At 53.8% G+C, this 16,039-nt stretch overlaps 1 protein-coding gene across 1 annotated transcript in view; it reads right to left on the bottom strand.

Moving 5' to 3' along the window:
* Nucleotides 1-16,039, bottom strand: part of LOC117881251 (phosphatidylinositol 3-kinase regulatory subunit gamma) — a 307,599-nt gene that overhangs the window by 162,716 nt on the left and 128,844 nt on the right. Inside the window, exon 5 of the mRNA XM_034778244.1 lies at nucleotides 14,902-15,033. Within this exon, the coding sequence (XP_034634135.1) occupies nucleotides 14,902-15,033 (132 nt within the window). The remainder of the gene's footprint in view (nucleotides 1-14,901; nucleotides 15,034-16,039) is intronic.

Here is a 16,039-nt window from a genome sequence, read left to right as displayed (position 1 = left end):
TGTCTTGATTTTGGATGGTCAATTTTAGGCTTCATCCACACTTGGAGCGGGATTCTGAGCTCATGCAGGTACACATACGCATGATAGCTAGTGTGAGCATGTCTGCGCATGCTGAGAATCGCACCCTGATCTGATTCTGGGGGAGGCTTTAAAGGCAAATGTAAAAATTAACTCCCTCCTGAGAAAAAGAGCTTTAAAGCCCGTGAAAGCACCAGCTGCTTTCGCCTCTGTTCCCGGCTTGGGCCTCCTCCTTGCGTCATGAAACAAACAAAGATTATTTCTGCCCTGGAATTTCTGGAACTCGCAGGCTGCGGGGCGGCGGGGGGGTGGGGAGGAGGAGACGACGGCTCCCCTTTGAAGTGGCTTAACGAGCCGGTCAAACTAATTGCTTTCTAATTGAGTTTTTATTCTTGGAAAGGAGGCAGCCTTTGATGACCTCCCTAGAATGTGAGAGGGAGGAAAGCAGGACGGGACACTCCATCCCCATGCGGTGCTCCCTGCGGGCCATTTTGGGAGCCAGCTGACCTAGTGTATTTCTCATGGGGGCTTCTCGGTAGGGAGGGTGTCTCTGCCCATGCTGTGTGTGTGTGTGTGTAGGGGGGGTTATGAGGGGCAGGGAGTGGAGGAAGGCTAGTTGTGCAGGCAGAGGGAGAATCCCCGTGGAGCTGGTAACTGGGTTGGGGGGGGGAGGAGTTGGACCGGTTCAACGCTGAGCTCCAGCGGGGAAGAATGGCTTCCAGTGAGTCTCGATGAACCCTTGCATGGAACCATGAGCCCGCCAATGTGCCAGTCTGACCCCAGACCAGGAAAGGGCCTCGTAGATCCCTGAGCCGTGCCGTTGTGATTCCACAGCGCTGCGTGGCCGGCCCAGACGCCCCCTCGTCCCCAGAACACAGCCAAAGGGGGGGAATCTCTCCAGCCTCTGAAACACGTGGCCTGTGGAGAGGCTCGGAGGTGAGAATGAAGTTTAGATAGAAAAAAAGGGTGATACACACTTCTTAGAGGTAGAAATATTTATCTATCCATCCATCCATCCACCCACCCCCATACGTATCCATTCACCCCATACGTCTGGCCAGCCCATACGTCTGGCCACCCCATACATATCTCCCTATACATATCTATCTAGCCATCCATCCATCCCCATACGTCTGTCCACCTAATACATATCCATCCACCCCCATATGTCTGTTCACCCCATACATATCTATCTAGCCATCCATCCACCCCCATACTTCTATCCACCCTATACATATCTCCCCATCCAGCCACCCTATACATATCTATCTATCCATCCACCCCCATACGTGTCTATCCACCCCCATACATATCTATCCCCATATGTGTCTATCCACCCTCATACATATCTACCTATCCATCCATCCACCCCCATATGTCTATCCACCCTATACATATCTCCCCATCCATCCACCCCATACATATCTATCTAGCTATCCATCCACCCCCATACTTCTATCTACCCCATACATATCTCCCCACCCATCCACCCCATACATATCTATCTAGCCATCCATCCACCCCCATATGTCTATCCACCCCATACATATCTATGCACCCCATACATCTTTCCCTTTCTCTCTCTCTCTCTCTCCACCCATCCCAGCGGATACGGAGGTGCCGTCCCTATCACCCTTCCACCCTGTGCAGCCTGATTGACTTCAGCAGGGCGGCGTGAGGGGCAAAGCAGCCCAGGATTTGACCTGTAAAGTCTAAGGCCCAGATCTGCCAATGGCTCTGCTGGGATACGCTCGGTGCTGGTGTGACCCCGGGCAGAGACCCAGGCAGGCTCAGTCCCCACCCATGGGATGACACCCTGGCCTGCCATGACCCGGCCTCTTCCCCTGGCTTTCCCAGCCTCTGTGCTCGTTGTCCCCACTGCTGCATACGGAGGACGCCAGGGCAGCTGCAGTGTATTTCGGTTGCTGCTGTGTGTTACGCCTGGGGCACACTAAGACGAAGGGGATTAAGTTTAAAATGAAAGGGCCTGATTGTTATTTGTGCTGGCTATAATTGATAGGTTCTCTTCGGAGGTTAATTTGCTCCTAATTCAGCACTGTCTGGGTATTAGTCTTTTAGGTAGGGTTTTCTGAGGACGTGATCAGCGTACAGCCCAGCGGGTCTCCTGAAGAGGCAAAGGAAGAAGCTAGCGATCGAGAAGGACAAAGTGGTGCTGAGACCTCCGCGGAGGGCTCCCCTTTAAAACGCTGGAAGAGTCGGTGCCGAGAAATGCCTTCCCAAGAGTGTCAGAGGAGCGCACACGGCGTCTATGCCTTCTGGATAGACGGGGGCGGAGGGGGAATAAAACTCAGCCCTGCTTGTTCCAAAAGCACAGCCCTCCCCGCAACTTAACCTGAAGGAGAATCTTCAGTGATTATTAGCTGTATAGGGCTTATGAAACACAGTTCCGAGCCTAGCGACTAGATGGTGGCAGCACACAGACCCATCAGCCACTAGCGTGATACAATATTGAAAGAAACACCATTGAGATATTCAAAAAAAACCCCTGCTACTTAACACCAGGGCTCATTAAAAACGAAAGAAAACCCAGCACAACTGAAAGTTAGGGTCTCTTTGATGCCGATCCTGCTCTCATGTACGCACGTGCCTCACTTTAAGCTTCTGAGTAGGTCCGCAGCACCGTGCACCCTAGCCCCACAAACTGCCGAGCCACCCACACCTGGAGCACCTCGACCGGCTTTGGAGGCTTCCCATCCCCATGCAAACGCAGCTCACTAGTGCTGCGCTTGGGAGAACCCAAGGCCTGCTGCCCTTGGCTGACTGTCGAGAGAAAGGTCCCACGTGGTTGGAGCTGGCAACTCCCGGCTGGCTCCATGGTGGGGGATCTCAGGAGAGGCGTCAGGTGTGTAGACAGCCGCGGTGATCAGGAGGCTGCAGGAGGCTTTGCTCCCGGGCAGGGCATGGGAGGGGGCCCCCAGCTCACTTTCCCAAAACCAAGTTCAAACTTCCTGGGCCAAGTTACATCTTTTGCTCGGTCTCCTGCCAAACACTGAATGATCCAGGGAGCCTGAGGAGCCAGCCAGAGGAAAATCCCTGTCCTGGAGGCAGTTCCTGCATTACCCACGCTGACTCAGCTGTGGTGAGAGCAGGAGAGAGAAGACAGCACGGAGGTGGCTGGGGAAGCTGCCCTGAGCCAGTCTGTGCTAGATCTGGCCTGTGCAGTCACCGAACGGGGATGGGGGCAGCAGGCCAGGGCTTGCCAACAGCAAAGACGTCAGTGAAAAATCGGAGCTGCTCCCCCAGATAATCACGATGGACTTTGTCTACACAGGATGTCCCTGCGCAGCAAGCGAACGCGCTGGAAATTCACCTCCTGGCTTGCCAGGCAGCAATGCCTCGTGCAGACAAGGCCCCAGTATCCAATCTGCTGGTCTGGGCCATTCTCTGAGCCACCGGCTCCTGGGGATGTGCTCCCAGGTGCTTCCAGCCTGGCTGGGCCCCAGTAAAAGAGGTTTGCTACCCCCACCCCGTTAAACTGTGAGTTGAGACACAAACCCTCCAACCCGAGGGAGTTCTGAGCCAAAGGTGCCCCGGCCTCCTCCTGTCAGCCCACTTGTGCTTCCGTCCCTGCGGCACGTCCTGCCGCAGCAGGGGATTAGGGGGAGGTAATGGAGCAATGGTAAGCGCTGGCAGTGGTAATACGCAGACCATCAGCCAAACGGATCCAAGTAGCCAGGAACGCTATTAGTGCTGGAGATGGAACTACCGCGAAGACCCACCCTCTGAGCACCCTGGAAGCTTTAGCTCCACGCCGGGTCCTCTCTCTAAATAACGGTCAGTGCTTCGTCTCCAGGTCCCAAAGCACGGCACAGCGGCCGCTCGGCAGTCTGAGTGCCTTGTCCTTTGGCAGACGGGGAAACGGAGTCACAGCGAGGTGATGTGACTCGCTCCCGATCGCACGGGCAGTCGGTGGCAGAACCGGGGCGCCGACCGAGGAGCCAGATTTTGAGAGGGCGTCTCCAGTCAAAGCCAGTGGGAGCCGGAGGTCCTCGGCACTGCCCATTATCCACATACGATCGCACTGCCCCTACGCGCTGCTTGAAACTGTGCCAAGAAGGACCCAGCTCCCCTTTGGCCAAGCAGGGGAGCGAAGGGGGTTACATTGCTGCTGTGGTGGAATATAACAGTAACCCACTGTCTCCTAACCCCCACTGCCTCACTTGGGCATTACCGCTCTGGGGGATATGAAATATGGAGGCAGCCGCCATCCACGGTTTTATGGCAGCCCCTCGATGCTGACCTGAGAATGGGCCCCACTGCAGTGGGTGTGGTCAAGGCCTGTATAAATGTAGGGACCTTGGAAGGTCAGCTAGCCAAGCCCCCCCTCCCCACCGAGACAGGACCAAAGAAACCTAGAGCCCTGCACGGATACAAAATACGTATCCGCGTCCGAGCCATGACAGAAGCGGTGAAAGCTTCCTAAAGAGGGGGCGGCGGGGACCGCTGGTCAAACCATGGCCCCGCCCCCCACGTTGCCTCTTCCCCCCAAGGCCAGTCAGGCTTGTCTTTGCAATGGTCTGCCCACGGCAGCACGTTTACCTGCCCTGGCAGAATAAAATAAGTAAGACTAAGCACGTGCCAGAGCTAAACGTGGCACTAAAGACTCCCCCCTGGCCTAGCTCGGCCAGGCTGGTACGTGAGTACTTACCAGGCCCAGTGCTCTTGCTCCAGACGCTCGGAGTTCAAATCTCTCCGCGTGCAAGAACGGGCTAAGGTTTACAAGAGGTACGTTGGCATCGCCATCCTCAGAGGGGGTCAGGGCTGGGAAGAGATAGCTACAGGAAATGGCCCCTTTCCAGCGCTGAGTCCCGGGGGGGGGGGGGGCTGACAGCTGAGTCATGGAGGTTTGAAGTGGGAGGGGGGAATCCCAGGAGAAATGTGGTTGGTTGGCTACGTGCCATCGTGTGCATGGAGGGATGCCGGGAACATGCAGGCATGCGACCCGTTTGCCCCGTGAGCCCTTTAGCCGATGCAGTGGCTGGAGGAAGAGGCAATCGGCAGAGGGGGGGAAAGCCAAAGGCGCCATGGCAAGTGAGGCGTTTCGAGCGGTCTGCAAGCCGGGGTCGTCGCTCATTCAGAGCTAATTCAATTCGGTCTCGTTTAGCCAGTTGCATTCCCCACTGAGATCTCCTGGTCTGGTCCTTCCCAGGCAAGCCAAAAGCATGATTTAAAGAGGTGCTAATCCCGCGGACGGTGGAAATGTTTTATTCCTTGAGACAGGAAGGTCTCGGGCAGTTATAACAACAACAGAGGGGGAAATCTTATTTCAAAACTTGGGCTCCGAAGGAGGAAAAGGGAGCCAAGTTTTTAAGCAAAGCGGATGGTTAACCATTTGGGTAACCGCGTGACAGGGATCCTGCCTTGCGGAGACACTGGGATTCTGGGCTCGAAGTGGGAAGGAGAGTGAGCTCCTGAGGATCTCAGACACAAAGAAAAATGGTGCCCTCATGGGTCTGCCCTGGTGGTCTCTGGGTGATGCTACGATCTGCCCTGCGGTGTGGGAGACACGGAGTTAATTGCTGGCAGGGAATACTTCATGTTGCTCAACAGTGACCCCTTCTGGCCAGTTGGGAACTACAGCGTGGCAGTAGCTGGCTCTGAAGGATGGGGCTGTTACACACGGCCGAGTGGGTGGAAGGTGCCGAGTGACCAGTCAGGCTGCCCAGGGCACACGGAGAGGCAGCATGGGGCAGTGGTTAGCGTGCGAGCTGAAGAGTGGAGTTCAATTCTCTGCTCTGCTGCAGCCTTCCTGCATGTCCTTGGGCAAGTCACTTAGCCTCTCTGTGCCTCAGTTTCCCCCTCTGTAGCATGTGGCTCACAGCCCTGCCCTGCCTCCCAGGGGTGTGTGAGGATAAGTACTGTAAAGACTGGGAGGTGCTCACGACTGTCGACGGGAGAACACCTTCTGTCAGCGTAGGTAGTGTAGACAAGCCCTTAGCCTCAGATCCCAAGACAGTCACAATGCGGGGCCAAGCAGCCTCTTTCGGGCTCAACAGAAGGTGCAGTCAAGCCCCTTTATGCAGTAAAAACAGCTACAGAAAAGGGTGGTGATCACCCACGACAATCGGCCACATGGCGGCCCAGGGCTAACCCAGGCAGATGAACAGGGGTTTCCTGTGTTGCACAGACAGGAGCGAGGATACTAGTTACAGACTGTGTTAGATGCAGGGCAAACCAGAGAGGATGTCAGTGTGAGCCACAGAGGAAGCTCTTGGAGCGCACAGCTCACTGGAGGGGCAGACATGGAGGTATCTGGGCCCAGAATAAACGTTTTGTACATAAATACGATGACCCCAAGTATATATCTGACTCATATCACCAATATCTCGTCTCGTTCTAATCGAAACAGACCTGCAGGGCTCCGAATATTAGCTAACTGAAGCCAAAGCCTGAGCAATGTAGCTACACAGAGGCCCCTGTGGCGTGGGGCCCCAGGCAACTGCCCTACGTGCTACCCCCTAACGCCGGCCCTGGCTTGTATATGCAGAAAACCAGTTACTGTGGCACAGGGGGGCTGTGGAGTTTTTATAGCATGTTGGGGGGGGCCTCTGAAAGAAAAAGGTTGAGAACCCCTGCACTCCATTGATGGCCCCGGGCTTCCTTTCTTTCGCTGGTTCAGCTTTCACAAGGCCATCTGCTCTGGACACGGATGTTAGAGCATCACGGCGGGGATATGCCTATATGCCGGGGTGTCTATCAATTCATGGATTCCTAGGCCAGAAGGGACCACTGGGATTATTTAGAAAAACATCCCGTCTTGATTGAAACAGTCATCAGTGATGAAGAATCCACCATGATCCTTGGTAACTTGTTCCCATTGGTTAATTACTCTCCCTGTTAGAAATGAATACCTTACATCCAATCTGAATTTGTCTAGCTTCAACTTCCAGCCCACGCTACAGCTTTCTCTGCCAGATTGAAGAGCCTGTAATCAAATATTTGTTTCAGAGGCTGGGTACTTCCAGACTCTAATCAAGTCACCCCTTGACCTTTGCTTTCTTAAGCTCCTTGAGTCTATCACTCCAAGGCAGGTTTTCTTCTCCCAACCCTCTCCGGTTCATCTACATTCTTCTTGAATGGTGGGCACCAGAACTGGACTCAGGATTTCAGCAGCAGTAAAATAACCTCTCTGCTCCTACACGAGATCCCTCTGTTTATGCAGCCCAGGATGGCATTAGCTCTTTTGGCCCCAGCGTTGCACTGGGAGCTCGTGTTCAGCTGATTCTCCACCCTAACCCCCAAATCGTTGTCTGTCACGGCTTCCCAGGATACAGTCCCCCATCCTGTAAGTGTGGCCTACAGTCTTTGCTCCTAAATGGGGACATTTCCACATAGCCGTATTAAACCACATTGTTCGCTGGCGCCTAGCTGACCGAGCGATCCAGGCCGCTCTGCCAATAGAGATACTTACTACTGGGAGGAGTTGGGGTGACAGCTGACTCGCCCCACATGGAGACCTCGCCCCATCCCAGAACTCGGTGGTAACCGACCTCAACTGGCACTGGCCTTGTCTACGCCCCAAGCCCCACCTCTCAATGGCTGCTACCAGCCCCTAACAGATTAAACAGCACGTGCTTTGCCTGACTAGATGCTGAAGGAGGATCTCAGTGTTTTCCAGCGCATGCATTTCCGGATGTATAAAGGTATTTAGGTGCCTACGTTGCATTCATTTCAATGGGAGTTAGGCACTGAAATGGCTTTGTGAATCTGGGCCCGCGGCCGCTCTATCGCCTCCCCCAGGAGCAATCATTCTAAGGAACTCCCCCAGTAGAGGAGATACGGGATGCTCCCGGAGCCACTTCCACAGGTTAATAAACACCCCCACGGTCACCAAGAAACAGAGCTGCCCGGAAAACCGGACAAAAGGAACAGCACAGCCATAACGCAGGGCTTTGCACTGAGCAGAGGGAAGCTCTCTTTGGCTGCCAGGACCTTTCTAGAGAGCCTGCCGGTGGGGAACAACACGTGGGCCTTCGGAGCTAGAAGCATGGACTTCTGCAGCCTGAGCTAAGGGCCATCTCGCTGGCTACTCCACGAGGAACACTGCGGCCAGGGGCAATGCTCATGGGCAGAGCAGGCAGGGCTGAGGGATGGGTGGCCGCTCAGCCCACTGCAAGAGCCAATGGACGTCCCTGTGAACTAGACGGATCCGACTGGTTGATGGGGTGTCGCAGCGCCGGAGCATCTGGTAAAATGTGGGGGGGTGACCTCGTCTGAACATCTGGCCTTCAGGAGCTCTGGGAACAGTGCTGAGATCCTGACATAGCGTTTGGCACGGCAAAACACACACTGAGGAGCAAGGGCTGAGCAAAAGGGGAGCTAGACGGATACTCCCCGGCTCTCATCTAGCGCTGTTCATCTGCCGCTCTTCCAGCACTTTACTGAGGAGGGCAGGATTGTTACCCCCGTTTACACATGGGGAAACTGAGGCACAGGGCGGGGATGTGACCTGCAAAAGGTCACCCAGCGAGTCAGTGGCCGACTGGCAATAAGACCCCAGGTCTCCTGAGGCCCAGTGCTCTACCCACTAGACTACACTGCCCCCCCCCCAAGACTCGCGACGTTTGCCCATTGATTTTTAAGGCTTTGCTTGTTAAATCCTCGTACGCCGCTCCACTTGCTCATCCTAATACAGCACTTGAGGGCGTGATGACAGAAGCTGGGAAAGCACTGTGAGATCATCCCGCCCAGGCCAGCCCCGGTCACTACGAGATAGTCCCCCACGGTAGCCCCCGTAGGGCTTTGTCCGGGTCTAGTTTTTCCACCTTGGGCAAAGGATTGGGTCGAATTCAAGCTGGCTGGATTGTACAAGATCATAGACAGTCCCAAACAAGGGGGAAGGTGCGCAGAGGGGGGCTGGAAGCACCATTATTAAGCTGTCCGAGCCTGAATCTTTTGTTATAAACTCATGAAATTCCTCTGCTGGGCAAGGCCACCCTAGCAGCTTCTTGGAGATGGCTTAAAGCGCTCTCCAGCCTCGCCTGCAGGCAACTTCCAGAGCCACGCTGCTCAAGGTAAAGGATTCCAGAGCGCTGTCGGTACCCAGCTGATAGGTCCCTTAGAAATACCATCTAGGGATTATCAGTTCTTCTGGGCAGGGCCCGGATCTTCCTATCCATTTGGAAAGCAGTCAGTACGTTTTGGATGCAACCACGATAGAAATAATATTCGCCACGCAGACAGCTAGCTAGCTCTGTCTGCTCCCGGCAAGGGTTTCCATGCTAAAGGCCCCCTTAAAGTAGAGGGGGAGGACTGGACTGAGATTTGGGAGTCCAACGTTCAGTTCTCATCTCTATCCCAGACTCTGCGTGACGTGGGACAAGTCCCGTTGTGTCTCCGTTCCCCACCTGTGAACTGGGGATAACAATTCCCTACCTCACCCTGGTGTGGTGGGGGTAAATTCACTCCCGTGTGCAAGGTGCTCAGAGACGCTGGTGGGGGCAGCGAAAGAAGAAATTCTGCTCTTTGGTGTAGTCCCTGCTTTCTCTCTGCTAGAAATCACTTAGAAGGTCTTTGGAGCCCAGCCTGGCTGCTGGATGAACTGAAGATTTCCGCCTGCCTGAACCTTCCCAGTTATAAGCACTTGGCCGGTTGCTTGAATGAAAAATTCCAATAAAACCTAACCTGTAACAATCTAATGCAGGCCAAAAACACTCCCAGAGACCGAAAGGAGCGTCCAACATCCTGAGCGAAAAAGCAGAGCTTTTTCTATGCCCATATAAAGCCAAAAGTTGACTAGATTACAGTAAAATCTTCCCAGGCACCCAAGCCAAAATATTGTAATAATGCTTTCTTCCTGGGCCCGAAGCACAGAGACCCGGCAGCTCCTTGGACCTCTGGCATGGCCAGGGCACACCGGCTCTGCGCCGAGAGCCTTTCAGCGTTTGAGACAGCACCACCTATTCGGGTATCTATGGACGAGGGCTGTGCAGTGGTGTTTGGACACGGCTTCCTGCATTTTCCATCTGTATCTGTGCTTCCTTCCAGGACAGATCGGGCTAGAGCCTAGCTGTTGTCTTCAGCGCAGGGTGAATTTCTCAGACGTGCCATTGGTTTTGCCACCGGGCGCCATTATTTAGGAACCACACGTGTACCTGCACCAGAGGCCTGCACCAGAGGCCAGCGGGCGATTGCTAAGGAGTAAATCCTGCAGTCATCAGCCTTCGCTCAGGAAAAATAGCGCACTGAAATCAGTGTGAATTTTTGCCTGACGGAGTAAAAAGTGAGGGAGGACTTCAGGATTTGGCCAGGGTGGGATTAGAAGTCAGGACCCAAGACCTGAGGAGCTCTGCTTGCTCAGTCATGCGTCACTCCAGCAGCGGATCGGTCGTATCAGACAAGGTCCTTAGCCAAGAGTCCTGGTTCAGAACACTTCTGAACGTTTGCTCCTGCCCCTACAATGGGATGGACTACAAAGTCCAGCTTCAGATGCTAACCAGGCCTTCTGCTCTGTATCTTCCTGACTCTTCTTTACTTCTAGGGTAGAAGAGAGTTAGCTTCTCCAGTGTGTGTAACTCTCAAGGCGTCTCGGCAAAGGGCTAGATACCGGCAATGCAGGCCCAGCTCACTTGCATCCTTAGACATTAGGACGGGCTTCAGGAGGGCGTGTTGGGGTTATTCCAGGGGTATTTTCAAGGACTGCTGAGGGATCCTAGCTTCTGCCCCGATAACCACCGGAGATGGGCACAAACAGCTGTGGTTTCACGTCTCCGCCCAAGGGCAGCGTTTAGATTCTTTGCTGCTGGGTGGAAATTTGTGGTGTTTGGCTTGGTTGACGGTTGTGCACAATCCAAAGAAGCAGCACTCAGATGCTGGGGGATTGCGAAATGCCTCGGCCCCGGTATGTGGAGAGCTTGTTTGTTATGATTCATGGCATGGGAGAGGATTATTGAGGAATTCTACCACTGCCTGCCGTAGAAGCACCACCAGACTCCTGAATTCCTCTGTGCGCATAGCTCGGCTGGGCTGGTTTCTGCAAGGATCTGCAGGAGGGGAAAACAGGGTCAGGGAGCAAGGGGCCTTCCCCCGCCTATTGTGCTGCTGCACAATTTCAGTCCTTGGTGTTCTCGACTGGCCTGCGGTGTGTGCTCATGTCTCCTCTTTGTGTCTGGGCCGACGGACAATAGCAGCCTGCTACTTCCCCACTGCAGAGAAAGCTCTTCCTGAGTGCGAGTGGGCAAGCCTGTGATTTCCAGTGTGGAAGTCCCTGGGTTCAATCCCCATCCTCCCCTATGGCGGCTGTTTGAGGACTCAGTTGCAGGCCTGGTATACCCGCACTCCCCAGAGCGCAAGGAGTGAGCGAGCTAGCACCCCTGCTGGTGCTGGATATCCCAGAGAGGGCAATGCCCCCCTCTCCATCAGCAGCCCCAGAACCAGGAGGGAGCATGTCCTGTCCCTCTGGAAAGTACCGTGCCTACCTGAGACACTCCGGCAGCTGGCACGGGGCCTGCGATTCTCTGCCCTGGAGTTTGTGGCTGGCCCTGTGGAAGGACGGGATTTCCTGAAGTTTGAGAAGCCCAAGCCTTCCTGGGGAATGAACTATCTGATTCTGCAGGTCTGAAAAGCTCCCTGCCTCTGAGGGAGCTCAGATTCAGAGCTGAACATCATGGCCTGACCCATGGCACTCTGCTACAAGTGGGGTCATCAGCGGAGGACCCAATTTCCCCCCGTCACCAGCTTTCCTCTTTGCTCTGCAGCTGATGCGGGTGTCTCCTGGGTTCTCAGCTTGACGGCTCAATTGACCCAGGAGACTCAAAAAAACCGCAGCCAACCTAGCCCCATACAGCCAAACAACTGACCTGTCTACTCAGTACCACTGGCCCCCTTGCATTTACCGAATGTCTGTGAAAAGCTGCCGGACAAAGCGCGTGGCTCATCTACAGTGGCTGCAATTGTTAGGAATGCTAAAGTCGTGGCTGTCCACGTGGCTGTTTCGGAGGGAGCTGTGTGTTGGGGACGGGGATGGTGGATGAAGGGCAGGGGAGATACCATATGCGCCTGATTCCTCAAGAAGCTTTCAGTTTCCTTTAACCCTTTCTTTTCAATTGAGATTAAAAAGGAAAAAAACCAGCTGAAAATCCTCCTGGAAGTGTCCCCATGAGGCCTTGGATGGAGCAGGCCAGGCGTGGTTTGTGCCGGTTAGTTTTCGACCGGTCGTTTCTGTTATTAGTGACGATCTCTTGCTGCTTTTCAGCGGTAAAGGCACCGGTCTGGAGCTGGTGTCGCTAGACTTTAACGGCGCTACACCAGCTGACACCAGCTGCAGATTGGCCACTCAGTCGCTGCCTTGCAGACTGTACAGTCGGAGGCCCTGATTCTGAAAACACCTTTCTTATGCGAACAGCCTGTCCGCCTGACTTGAATGGGACTAGTCCCGGGAGGCAGGGTTGGCAGCACGGGGGCCTCCCTTGGGCAACAGATGATGCAACGGGGAAGGGAAACAAGACACAATCACGGCAGTGGTTTGGATTTGGTGCTTGTTCCATCACTGCCCTTTCCCAAATGGCCACGCAGCGTTTGCTCCCTGCCCTGAACTGGAGTGCATTCTGCCTGCCTGCTGGCCCGCCCCAGAGGGGGCTGCATTTCAGCCGCGTGCGAAGTGATCCCCAGGTGGAATTTGTCGAGCTCTGTTGGGATAGCACTCTGGGCTCCTTTGGGATGAAGGGCTAGTGATGGGCCACAGTCATCCCTGGGGTAACTCCACGGACAGCAGGAGTGGATTTGGCCTGTTAGTACCTCTAAATCTCAACGATACCTGCAACTAAGCAGCAAGGCCAATAGCAAGTACCGGGCTTCGAGTCTATTCCCTTTCACAGACTGGCTGCAATAAGGAAGGGCATCCGCACAGGACTGCAGAACGACTCTAAAGAGAAACCAATGCTTCTTCTGGTGAAGAGATCTCCGTGGCTATTTAATGTTTTACCAGCAGGCCCCTGCCCGTTGCGTCCATCTCCCGATGTCATCCCAGTGATGGACACAGCAGGGACAACGGGCTCCGGGGAGCTGAGTGCTTTTCCTAAAGGCTCTTCCACGTCCGCGGGTCGAGAGGTCGCCGGCGGCGTGACAAATGATGGATGAGGCAGGGAGGGGCGGCAGGGACGTCGCTTTTAATGGCGATCGATTTCTTGACCTTGATCTAACACTTGGGGTGGGGGTTTCCACGTGCTCCATCCATCCCCGGCAGTTGGATCGTTACGAATAGCCTCTTGAAGAGATTATTATGGACTGGGAGACAGGGACAAAGCCTCGTGATGCCTATTCGGAAGGGAGGAAAGGGGAAGCAACGTGTTGTGCTCATTTTGAGATTCAGCTTCTTCGGAGTGTCGGCTAACAGGAAACTGGAACAGCCACAGCTCTAAAGCAGTAACTGGGAATGGGAAAACGAATGGGAGTCGGGTGGTCTGGGTTCACTTCCTTGCTTTTGCAGGATGACCCTGGGCAAGTCACTTAGTTTTCCTGAACTTCCTTTGAAACGGGGATACTACTACTCCCTTTTGGTCACCATTCGTCTGTCTCGTCTCTTTAGATTGTAACCTCTCCAGGGCAGGGACCGTCTACCAGGGCTCTCGGGATATGTCCTCTGCGTATGTAGAATGCTTAGCCCAAGGGGGACCCGATCTCAGATGGGGCCTCTAAACTCTACAGCTGAGGATGGATTACGTCGGGAGAATTTACTGGTACAGAAACCCTTGCAATGCAGCCTATCCTACACGGCACTTCATCCCAGATCCTTGTCAGCTACCACACGCTAAGCAAGATTGATTTCAATCAGCTGGGTTTATTAGGCTCTTTAGAGGGAGACCTCTAACGAACTGTGAGATGCCCACAAGGTAGAAGCCAGGGTGATTCAGTGAGGGGCATCTTTCCTGATCCATTATCCCAGTGGATGGGAGGGGGTGCTGCTGTGTTTGGGAGGAGACGTGAAGCCTTTATCCCAACCTCTTGGGGTCATTAAAATACATCACTGTGTTTTTCTCAAGTGTAGAAAGAGAGAAGGAATCCGGTGAAGGAAATTTCCCCTGAAAAGCATTACCTGGAGATGCATTGCTGCCCCTTCTACATGGGTGGAATCTGCTATACATTTCAGGGAACCTCCAGATCCAAGCCCATCCCTAACTTTAAAACAAATAAAAGGAAGTATTTCTTCACCACAATGCACAGTCAACCTGTAGAACTCCTTGCCAGAGGATGTTGTGAAGGCCAAGACCATAACAGGGTTCAAAAAAGAACTAGATACATTCATAGAGGATAGGTCCATCAATGTCTATTAGCCAGGACGGGCAGGGCTAGTGTCCCTAGCCTCTGTTTGCCAGAAGCTGGGAATGGGCGACAGGGGATGGATCACTTGATGATTACCTGTTCTGTTCATTCCCTTTGGGGCACCTGGCATTGGCCACTGTCAGAAGACAGGACACTGGGCTAGATGGACCTTTGGTCTGACCCAGTAGGGTCATTCTTATGTACTTAGCACTCCTGGATCGGGGAGATCCCAAACCAGAGGGGATCTCTATTAGATGCAGCGGAGGATAGAGGAAATCTCACGGGAACAAGTGATCTCATGAGATTTCCCCCACGCTTGCCTGAAATCCACACGCCGCTAGAGAAGCTAGAGGATGTCTGACGCCGTCTAACCGGAGCCCTAGCCCTGGCTTAACCACGCGCCTGAACTCCAGTCCTTCAACCTAAGCCCAGTCTGGATCCAGATGTGGACCCCACCGGTCGCTCCAGACCGAGTTCTATTCAGTAGCACCAACAACTGATCACGAGACGCAGTGATGGCCCCTTTACCAAGCCTTTCCATGATGAAGCTTGAAGAACCCCACCGCCCATAAAGCAACCAGGCAAAGCAAACGGGGTGATTACCTTGAGCAGTGTAGACTAATTCGCTGTAGATTGCGGGGTGGATCACAGGGCACGGGAGTTCGTGGAGGTACCACTTCAGTGCCTCGGCCAACGTCTGCCCGTCAAACGGGTCCGTGTCTACAGCTGCTGCATCTGGAAGGGAAGAGGAGGAAGAATGTCACTCCCATAGGCCAAAGATACAGATGAGCTGGGGGGGAAATGTCTGCCCCAGAGCAAAACCCTTCATGGTCTGGAGGGATCCCGCCCCGAGGCTGAAACTGACCAATCCTCACGGTTGAGATACACACAGCAATCACTGGAGACAACAATGGTACTCATGGCTGGCCTGGGCTAAAGCATCCTATTATTTTTTGCTATCCCATCCTACTCCGTCCCTGCCAAGCCCTTCTTTGTCTCATCCACCTGTTGGGGGAAATCCTGACTCACTGTCATCCTTGGTAAAACTCCCACTGGCTTCAATGAGCCCAGCCTTTCTCCCCTCATGGCTTGTCTGTTTAGACTGAAAGCTCTTTGAGGCCGGGATGCTCTCATGCTGTATATCTGTACAGCACCTAGCACAATGGAGCGTGGACCCACAACAATCCTCTGAAGGAGAAGGTCAGTTTTCAATACACTATAATTCATGGAAAACAATTCAAAGCAAAACAAAACACCATCCACGAAAGCTGATTCTTCCTCCTCATAGAGAAGCCCGTAACCTGCCTAAAAGTAAACAGTGGCAATTAGAAGAGACAAGCACATCACAAACCATGGGGCATCCAATTATTTTCCCTGTGTCCTCAGACGTGCCCCTTTGAAAAGACGAGTAGCTGCTGAATTACCACCAGGGTGTTACACGCTGAAATTGAGTTTTGAATTGAATGGCTCAGAACTTTGGATTGATTTGTGCATTGGGCTTTAAGAACAGAGACATCCTCCCAAATCACACAGACGGGAATCACTGAAATGCAGCTGCCTCTCGAGTTGGGCACGGCAGTGTATCATGCACAAAGTGACACTATAAGGAAGTGAATGGACTTGGTCTGGGATGCTGGTGTCAGTGCTGAAATCTCCCGTCAAAGCGAGCCTCGTGCTGCAGGGGTTGCCGGCTGGGGGAGGGCTCCGTCCAATCCAGCTGGGGACAGACACGTTTCATTCT

This window comes from Trachemys scripta, chromosome 8 (genome assembly GCF_013100865.1).
Source record: "Trachemys scripta elegans isolate TJP31775 chromosome 8, CAS_Tse_1.0, whole genome shotgun sequence".
NCBI classification, from domain to species: Eukaryota; Metazoa; Chordata; order Testudines; family Emydidae; genus Trachemys; species Trachemys scripta.
The sequence above is the reverse complement of the archived record's forward strand: the minus strand, read 5'-3'. Positions and strand labels throughout refer to the sequence as shown.